We start from the raw sequence: 10,799 nt of genomic DNA on the forward strand, positions 1-10,799 counted from the left end.
TAGGGATAGAATAGGATAGTTATACAGGTAGTCGTAGAAGTCCCAATAGGGGACTATACATAGAGAGGGAAACCTAGGAAAACTTTGGGAGACCACTGTAAGTTAATGATCACTCAAGAAAGCTATTGGAACGTTGTGGAAGGAAGCAGCCTTGTTTAACTATAAAGCCATAAATAAAAGCACGAGATATGCCCCAGGCCATTAGGTGGAAGAACAGTGTCACCACCTTTCTACTGATAATCCTAGTTTGACCTCATAGGGTCAGACACTCTCCAGCCTGATACGAAGGAGGAACTAATGATGTAAGACTCATGTCTACTCGAAGAAGGTGATCTTTTCCCCTCTCCCATTCCTTTGACTATAAAATTGTAGCCCACTTAATCCTCAGGGCAGAGCTCCCTCGCCTGCCCGCTTGCATCTCTTACAAGTGTCCTATATTAATAAATCTACTTCTTGCCTATCACTTTGCCTCTTGCTGAATTCCTTCTGTGCTGAGACACAAAGAACCTGAGCTTCAGTAAGTCCAGACACCAGGTGAGTGATTCTAATTAAAAGACCGTGGGTTCAAGTCCCAATCAGGGTTTTGGCCGGGTTTGAGTCCCGACACGAGTTCAAGTCCCAATCTGAGGGGCACAGTTTCAATCCCACAATCTAATTAGGCAAAAGAGATCTAACCATCTTGTATAAAGTCCATTCAAATATACCAATTTTTATAAACTGTCATCTCAATTCTATCAACTCTTATACCTTTAATTTTAGCCTTGATTAGGATCCCATCAACAAATCTTCTGAAACAAGAAGTCTCAGAAACTTACTTTTTATCCCCAGCCATTTTACCCATTTTTGTATAAAAGGCTTTGAGATCCCCAGTGAGGGACTGAGCCAAGGGACTCAGGCCATTTTGTCAGTCTTTAACTTGATTTATTATCCTAACTGTCTCCAAGCAATTACTGGTCAGGTATCTCAGTGTAATTTTCTTGCAGGCTTTAAAATTTTTTTTTAATTGGGGGAAATAGAGCAGACTTGTTCGAGGCCCTTTAATGTTGGGGGAATCACCAGGGGATCCCTTTGGCCCATTCAATCTTAGGTGTGTTACCGAGTCCAAGCTCACTTTGCTCACCACACAGGCCAATAAATCGGAGAGGAGGCGTTGAGGCAAGGAATACGACTTTATTCTTCGGAAAGCCAGCAGAACAAGAAGATGGCAAGCTAATGTCGCAAAATAACCATCTTATCGGGGTTTGGATGCCAGTTTCTTTTATAGAACAGAGATGGGGAGGAGATGAGGAAGTAAAGTAAAAAGGCCATTAGTTTTGCCTGGCTTGGCCAGCACTGGGGAGGGAATGTGTTAATTCCTTCTTTTCTGCAGCCATTCACAGGCGGGCAGGGTCAGATTGCCTCCCTGTGAACTGAACAAAGGCACTTTAGTTTAACATTCAGGCGGAGGGGCAGGGTTCCCTGAGGCAGGCCACTATGTATGATTATAATAACAAAAGCAATGAAAAGCAAAGGTTAAAGTCAAAGAAACAGATCCCAAGAGTCAAAATTGGCTCTTCCCTGTTACAGGTGGTGTTGTATTAAAACCTTTGTTTTAATCCCATTAATGTCATTTTTATTTATTCCATTTCTTAATAACCATCTAAAGATGTCCATCCTGGACATCCAACAGATGCTGGAGAGGGTGTGGAGAAAAGGGAACCCTCTTGCACTGTTGGTGGGAATGTAAATTGATACAGCCACTATGGAGAACAGCATGGAGGTTCCTTAAAAAACTAAAAATAGAACTACCATATGACCCAGCAATCCCACTACTGGGCATATACCCAGAGAAAACCATAATTCAAAAAGACACATGCACCCCAATGTTCATCGCAGCACTATTTACAATAGCCAGGTCATGGAAGCAACCTAAATGCCCATCGACAGACGAATGGATAAAGAAGATGTGGTACATATATGCAATGGAATATTACTCAGCCATAAAAAGGAACGAAACTGGGTCATTTGTAGAGACATGGATGGACCTAGAGACTGTCATACAGGGTGAAGTAAGTCAGAGAGAGAAAAACAAATATCGTATATTAACGCATATATGTGGAACCTAGAAAAAAACCAGTACAGATGAACTGGTTTGCAGGGCAGAAATTGAGACACAGATGTAGAGAACAAACGTATGGACACCATGGGGGAAAGCGGGGGTGGAGTGGGGTGGGGGCATTGTGGGGGTGGGATGAATTGGGAGTTTGGGATTGACATATATACACTGATATGTATAAAATAGATAACTAATAAGAGCCTGCTGTGTAAAAAATAAATAAAATAAAATTCAAAAAAAAAAGATGTCCATCCTGTTGGGATGAGTCCTATTAAAATTTCTACCTTGTTAGGAAGAAGTCACTTGACTTTCCCCTCAGCTGCTTCCTATTCCCTTGTTAATCAACCTAATTAACATTAATTAATCAAAGTTTTTATTAGCATCCATAAGACCCATTGAGGGGAAGCTGAGACAATTAAGCCTTCCGAAATCAATTATTTTTCTTGTTTGTTTTAAATTAAGGGAGTTCTTAAGGTTAGGCATTATTTTTTTTTAATACACCTTCTAATTTGGTCTTTTTATAGGTACCAGTAAAACAGCTGTTTATAATGAGAGCTCTCTAAAAACTTACCAGTTTAGAAGTTTCTCCAGTTTAAGGTATCCATCATCTGGCCATTGATGAGTAGTAGGTTAATAACAACTCAAACCATAAAATTCAAGACGTGTCCCCACAAGAGAGTGCAAAGGATGCAGCGTTCACAACATCCAGAAAGCTTACTCCCAAAAATAGTTTAAGGAAGTAAAGGCCTTCATTGTATAGACAGGGACAGTGAAGGTTGAGATTCCTTTGATATGCACCTCAGCTATTTGGGGCCAGTATCCTATGCTTTCTCATCCTAAGCTTCTTCAGGGTGTACCACTGGGGGGTGGCTGCAGTGGCTGCTGGCTTGATGGTGTGCATCCTGTTTCAATCCTGAGTTCCCTCAGGGCTCACCATAGGGCAGATGTAATGTGATGGCTTGATGGCTGCAACATCCTTTGTTTACTGATATGGCAGGCAACATTTTCATTAACAAGGGAAAGGGGGTGGAGGCGGGAAGGCTTCCAGAAGGAAGTGGTATTTATTTATTTATTTTAAAAAATTTGGGAGCACACCACACAGCATGTAGGATCTTAGCTCCCTGACCAGGGATCAAACCCATGCCCCCTGCAGTGGAAGCACAGAGTCTTAACCACTGGACCACTATAGTGGTCCAAACTATATAGTGGTCCAAACTACTATAAACTATAGTAGTTCCCCATTATCTACAGGGACAAGTTCCAAGACCCCCAGTGGATGCCTGAAACTGAGGATAACACAGAACACTATATATACTATTTTCCCTATATATCTGAGGGGAGCAAAATTTGCCACCCCAAAATGTATCTCTTTGGCACATGGATTATTTCAAGCTGAAAACAATCAAGTCCCAAAGAACTCAGGAAGAACCTTTGACCTTCCCCCTATCTGCCTAAAAGAATTTAGCTAGAGGACCTTCTCCATCTCCATGTGAATTCCTTCCTCCCATTTGAAGTCCCAAACCACTACCCACAACGTCCTCTTTAGTCTTTAGCTGGAGATGTATTTAAGGTAATGGCTTCAGCCATTCAAGCAAGTTACTCAGTTTCCCTGGGTCTCACCCAGGTATACATGTTATTAAAATGTTTGATTTTCTCCTGCTAATCTGTCTCATGTCAATTTAATTCTTAGACCAGCCAGAATTGCCTAGAAGAGTAGAGGAAAATTTCTTCCTCCTTGACACATACATACCTATGATAAAGTTTAATTTATAAATTAGGTACAGTAAGAGATTAATAACAATAATAATAAAATAGAACAATTATAACAATATACTGTAATAAACGTTATGTGAATGTGGACTCTCTCAAAATGTCTTATTGTACAAATTTAATGCCTTTTTCAACTTAACTAAGCGCTTATCACACACTGTGGCCGTAACTTTTGCAGTTTGAGGTGTGACAGCAAAGCTAGCACAAATTTTTTTCCTTCTTCAAGGTGTCACAGAAGAATCATTCTTACTGTAGATCTTAGCAACCCCAGCAAATGATTTTTTGCCTTTCCTTATTAAGTCGAGAATTTTCACCTTTTCACTAAACGGAAGCACTTCTTGTGCTTTGGGGCCATTTATTAAGTAAAATAAAGGTTACTTGAACATAGCACTGTGATACTGAGACAGCTACTAGGTCGGCTCCTAAGAGAGAAATGGGCAGCATACGCTGGACAAAGGGATGATTCACGTCCCAGGTGGGATGGAGCAGGACAGTGTGAGATTTCATCAAGCTACTCAGAACAGTGCGAAATGTAAAGCTTATGAATTGTTTATTTCTGCAATTTTCCATTTAATATTTTCAGGCCATGGTTGACCACAAGTAACTGAAACTGTGGATAGTGAAACCGTGGATGGTGGGGTGGGGAGACTACTGTACAGTTAAACTAAAGTTAGCCAAGTGAACAGAATAAGAGGGTTGACAGAATAAGGCAGAAAAGCACGAGTAGTTCCATGAAACCGGAAAAGTGGGGGGAGGAGGTAGTGGGGATTGAAAAGAGGTTAGAAAGGTTGTTAAGTGTATTATACTCAACCGGACACTCATTTACTGTGTGTTTATCTCCTATGATTCATCTTAGATTGAGCCAAAGAATGGTTGGTGCTATATTTGTAACCTTTATTTGGGTGGCTAGGTGTTGGGAGATCATTCTCCTTGCACAGGTCTCTCACATTTCTGCAGTCTTGTGCCAGAGGCACCGATAGCTTTTGTTCCAGACTATCTCTTCAAGGGTGTTTGTATTGGCAAGGGCCTTGGTAGACAGAGATAATGTCCCCACTGGATAAAAGGGCAGGTTTATTTACTGTCCAGTATAATAAAGAGAATGTCCTCCACCAGGCAAAGTTTGGGTCTCTTGAACTCAATGGTCTTTACCGGTGAGGCAGAACCTCTGTGTGGGTGGTGTCTATCTGGACAGCTCCATATTATGCCGTGGATTTTAGGGAAAGGAGGATGGAGGGGAAGGCAAGAGGAACCGACAGGAATATGAGGTTTGTACTACTTGCTGGGCTCCGAGTAATAAGTCCTTTACCTCAGAATCGGGGGTCTTATGTCTTCTGTCAATGCCCATGAAACTGTGGCAGGCTAACCCTTCACAGCTCTTGACACTAGGTGTTTGCCTTCTTGAAAAGCAAAAACTCAGCTATGGGTCTGGCTTATTTAACATGCCCTCAGAGCTGATGAATCTCATCCACACTGTGCCCCGGTAGTCCTGGCTGAGATAGGGTTTTAGGCCAGATGACTGATCCATCTCCCTTCCAGTATTAAAATGTTTTGGCTTATGAATCTGAGCTTTCTATGGAGGCAAAGGGCAACCAAATAAAAGGTGAATATTTCACTGGTATAAAGACAAATGCCAAGAAACAGCTGGGTTCCAGGCCCGGCTGTGCTCAGCTTGCTGTATGGAATAGGCTATTAATAGGAATGGAATGGCAATTAACACAAATTATGGACAAGAACACAAGCCAGGCTAAAATTTGAAAATTAGTCTGATGTCCAAGCAGCAGTGACACAGAGGTGATAGTAACCAAATAGGATTTGGCCACGAGATGATTCAAGCAATGCCCACTTCGGGGATGGGCAACGACATACAATGAAAGACTCTATAGGCACCTTCTATTACCTTCTCAAGTATGTACTTACTCAAATTATCAAAATCATAGCTCTAACAGAGTAAGTTAATGTAATTAAGTAATAGAAGCAAGTGTTAACTTTGGGAAACTTTAGACTTCAACTTGATTAATGCAGTTGGTCAACACATTCCACTGATTTACAGAAACAATATAAACTCTGGGACGTGGGAGGAGGGATAAATTAGGAGGCTGGGATTAACATATACACACTACTATGTATACTATGTATAAAATAGATAACCAATAAGGACCTACTGTATAACACAGGGAACTATACTCAGTATTATGTAATAACATATAAGGGAAAAGAATCTGAAAAAGAATATATATATATTTATATATAACTGAATTGCTGTGCTATACACCTGAAACTTACATGATATTGAAAATCAACTATACTTCAATTAAAAAAATTTTTTTAAAGAATTAAGAAGAAAATTAAAACACCCAAAACCCTAAAAAAGAAAAGAAAAGAAAAGAAACAATATAAACTAAACATTTTAGATTAGTAAAGAGAAGATCGCTGTAAAGTGAACTTTTAGGTCATCCATCTTTGAAAGTATATTTAATAACTCAAATCCTCTTTCAAAACATCTAAGTCTAAATGATGGAATGGAATGAAGGTGTAATATCTTTTATGTGACAATGTTTTCTTGGTGATCTAGTGAATAGTTTTCTTTGGCTTCTTTTATAATTAATATTTATAAATAATTGAGACAGACGTTGAAGAAGGATCAAAGAGATTGTATTTCTATGTGTCTCTGTAGATGTACTTTATCCAAATATGGTGTTATCTGAAAAATAAAAAATAAGTATTTGTCACATATCTTATAATACATTTCATAGTTCCAAAATAACGCTGAAGGCAGAGAGGATAAATACTGTTTCACAGATACAGAAAGTAAGGTTTAGAGACACTAAATGAGTAAAAGCATGAGACTACTCCATGGCAGAGGCAGAGCTTGAACCCAAGTGCAATGGGCTGAAGGTTTGTGCTCCTTCAAATTCTTATGCTGAAACCCTAGGCCCAGTGTGATGGTATTTGGAGGTGGGGCCTTTGAGAGGTAATTAAGTCATGAGAGTGGAGTCCTCAGAATGGGATTAGTGCCCTTATAGGAAGAGGCCAAAGTAGCTGTTTCTGTCATGTGAGGACACAGCAAGAAAACAGCCCTCTGAAAACCAGGAAGAGGGCACTCCAAGAACCCAATCATGTTGGCACCCTGATCTCAGACTTTCAGCTTCCAGACTGTGAGAAATAAATGTTGTTTAAGCCACGCAGTCTATGGTAATGTGTTATAGCAGCCCAAACTAAGACACCAAGTCTTCTGTATTTAAGGCAAGTTTAAGTAAGACTGTCCCTCTTTCGGCCTCCATATCTACAACTGGAAGATTGAAGAGAGAGCTTCAATATACCTGTGAGTCTGTTTCTGTTTTGTAGATAGGTTCATTTCTGTCGTATTTTAGATTCCACATATAAGTGATATCATATGGTATTTATCTTTCTCTTTCTGACTTACTTCACTTTGTATGATAATCTCTAGTCCATTCATGTTGCTGCAAATGGCATTATTTCATTCTTTTTTATGGCTGAAATTGTGCAGATTCTCTTAGAATTAGGAACACTAAAGGCATTCCTCCTTGTAAAAGAGTTACTTTTTGAGTAAAATAAAAACATGGCTGTTACAGATTAGCTTTAAAACATCAGTTTTCCAGGCCATGCTGCATTGCCCTCTCTACCCCACGTACAAAGAGTATGGAGCAAGTGTAAAGTCACAGCCCCCTCATCAAAGAAGTTAAATTTCCAGTATGGCAATTCTTTTGTTTCTTATCTAACTTAATCATTTGTTGGTTGTATTTAACATAATTATACTCTTTTATTTTTTTTTCCAAATAAATGGAAAAAAATACCATCAATTGCTTGTCTTGACTTAGAAACAAGTATTCACAGCTAAGGTATTTACCAGTTCCTCTTCCGCCCCCTACAAGGTAATACCACCACCACACACACCCCTACCCCAAACTCCCTCCACATTTTATTGTTTCTCAGGGCTTTTTGTTTGATATTTGTCATCAAAATCATTTCCATTTTATCTCAGTTTTGCACATGAAACCTTTGCAGAGGCAACAGAAATTGATGATAGAGGAGGCCTCTGGAGTTTTCTCAAAATACGGTTTTCAGGCCATCAGCATCAGAATCACCTTAGCCTGCTGAGAATGCAGATTCCAGGGCCCAAACTAGAGCCTACTGAATGAGCCAGCCTGGAGATGGACTCTGGGATCCTATAAGCACAAGAATATGAGAATCTCTGGTCTGTAGTAGATCTCACATCAACTAGCCTAGTTTACTGATGCTTTTAACTTCAGACAGATTGCCTTTCAACTATCCCGGAGCAATATATATGAACCTCTTTCAACCCCAGAAATAACTCCTAAGTTTACTTCTGGATTCCTCCTGTTGATTGGGTAGGAATCCTACCACAACATCTTACTTTTTAGTGGAAAGTGCCTTTTCTCCTTGTGAACAAGGGGACTCAGTTTGACCCAGGAGCTCCTGCCACTGTCAGGAACAGGTTCTTTGATTTGGGCATGAGTAAGGGACTTGTAGGCACCATTGAAATGCCTCTTTTGAACTCTCAGTAAGCTGACTTGATTGCTTCTTTCCACCAAGCAGTTGGATTCACGCCTTTCGTTTATCTCCTCCAGGAGATGTTTGTCTGCTTTAAGTTTTTTAATTATTTCACTGGTTCTGTTTACAGATGCCATTATGCTGACAAACTAATCATCAAGTGATTCTTGCTGTCCTGCTAACAAATGAAAAAAATACTATCAATTGCCTGCTTGACCTTGAAGCCAATTTTCACAATCAGGTATTTACCAGCACCTCCAGTTACTTTATCAGGTGATTACCTCAGTCAGGTATTTCTCCTCCTGCAAATACCACCACCACTGTGCCCCCTCCCCCAACCTCTCTCCATTTCTTATTGCTTTCTAAGGTCTTGGTATTTCCTCAGGGGAAAAAAAAGGCCAAAAAAATAGGATACCGTAAGAGAATATATTTTGGTTTTTTAAGTGATACTATGCATTGATTCTTGCTTTTAGGAACTTTTGTTGCTTTTTCTGATTATAAAAATAATATGTATTTATTGTAGGAAATGAAGAAAATACAGAAAAGTATAAGGTAGAAAAATTAAAATCACTTGTGATCCAGAGACAACCAAGTTAACATTTTTGGATGTTTCTTTCCCAGTAAATATCCAAAGGTATTTTATTATTAAAAGTATAGGAAATCCGCTGGCAGTCCAGTGGTTAGGACTCCGTGCTTCCACTGCCAGGGTGCAGGTTCAATCCCTGGTCAGGGCACTAAGATCCCATAAGCCACATGGCACAGCCAAAAAAAAAGTACAGAAGACATCAAACTGGCTATGGTTAAAACAAATTTTAAAATGTATAAGTCTTATTAACTATTTAGGAAGATTTTGCTTGTTAGGCCTGTAAATTTGTCTTTTTGGGCATTTAAAGTGCTTAAAACTCAGATATGCTAAATTTGCAAAGGAAATTTAAAATATTTAAAGGACTTGTAAATACACTACCAGAGGTGTTTAGTCTTTTCAACTTGGGTTAACCGAACATTAATTTCAGAAAAAATAAGGATGATCATTCTTTACACGAAAATAACTCAATTTATAAATAGAATACAAGACTCATGTTGAAATCAAAGGCTTTTTTTTAAAATAAATTTATTTATTTATTTATTTTTGGCTGCGTTGGGTCTTCGTTGCTGTGCGCAGGCTTTCTCTAGTTGCGGCGAGCGGAGGCTACCCTTCGTTGCGGTGCACAGGCTTCTCATTGCAGTGGCTTCTCTTGTTGTGGAGCACCAGCTCTAGGCGTGCGGGCTCAGTAGTTGTGGCATTCAGACTCAGTAGTTGTGGCTCACGGGCTCTAGAGCACAGGCTCAGTAGTTGTGGCACATGGGCTTAGTTGCTCTGTGGCATGTGGAATCTTCCCGGACCAGGGCTCGAACCTGTGTCCCCTGCATTGGCAGATTCTTAACCACTGCACCACCAGGGAAGCCCCTCTTATGTACTTTTGAGCTAATTTATATTTTGTTAAATGCCTATTATATAGATTTACTGCAAATGAAATGTAGATGTCTTAGTCACAAATTCACTAAGAAGATCACAAAATTCAAACCCTTATTACAAATCGCCTGGAAACTGGAGCCAACTAAAATTAGAAACAGCAAGAGTCTAATGGTAAGAGCATGTGATTTGAAGTCAAAAAGATTTGATTCCAGGGACTTCCCTGCTGGCACAGTGGTTAAGAATCCGCCTGCCAATGCAGGGGACACTGGTTCGAGCCCTGGTCCAGGAAGATTCCACATGCCACGGAGCAGCCAGGCCTGTGCACCACAACTACTGAACTTGCGCTCTAGAGCCCGTGAGCCACAACTACTGAGGCCGCGTGCTACAACTACTGAAGCCCGTGCGCCTAGAGCCCATGCTCTGTAGCAAGAGAAGCCACTGCAATGAGAAGCCCGCGCATTGCAATGAAGAGCAGCCCCCGCTCACCGCAACTAGAGAAAGCCTGCGTGCAGCAACGAAGACCCAACACAGCAAAAAAAATAAGTTAATTAAAAAAAAAAAAAAAAAGATTTGATTCCTGTTCACGCTATGCTAACTGTATGACCTTGGTTAAGTTACCTTCTCTGGGCCTCAGTTTTCTTATATATTTAATGGAAATATCCAAATTACAGAGGGTCATAAGGATTAAATGAGCTAATACATTATCAAGAACTTAGTACAACCAAATCTCAATAAATGGTAAGTTTAATATATTCATTAGGCACTGTAAAAAAAATTTTTTTGTTCAGTTGGATAAATATATAGTATTTTTGTCCCCCCAGTTATTAACCTGTTTACTTGCTATGTGATCAGGAACAGCTACATAATTTGTGGGACCCAGAGCAAAATGAAAAGGCAGGGACCCTTGTTGAAAAATCACGGAGAATTTCAAGATGGTGACAGCAG

The 10,799-nt window shown here is 39.9% G+C and overlaps 1 protein-coding gene across 1 annotated transcript; it reads right to left on the reverse strand.

Moving 5' to 3' along the window:
- Positions 1–8,244: 8,244 nt before the first annotated feature.
- Positions 8,245–8,535, reverse strand: SPATA45 (spermatogenesis associated 45). The gene has a single exon (XM_061183749.1). The coding sequence runs from the start codon at positions 8,533–8,535 to the stop codon at positions 8,245–8,247; it is 291 nt and encodes a 96-aa protein (XP_061039732.1).
- Positions 8,536–10,799: the final 2,264 nt, after the last annotated feature.

The sequence above is a fragment of the Eubalaena glacialis genome, chromosome 3 (assembly GCF_028564815.1).
Source record: "Eubalaena glacialis isolate mEubGla1 chromosome 3, mEubGla1.1.hap2.+ XY, whole genome shotgun sequence".
NCBI lineage: Eukaryota > Metazoa > Chordata > Mammalia > Artiodactyla > Balaenidae > Eubalaena > Eubalaena glacialis.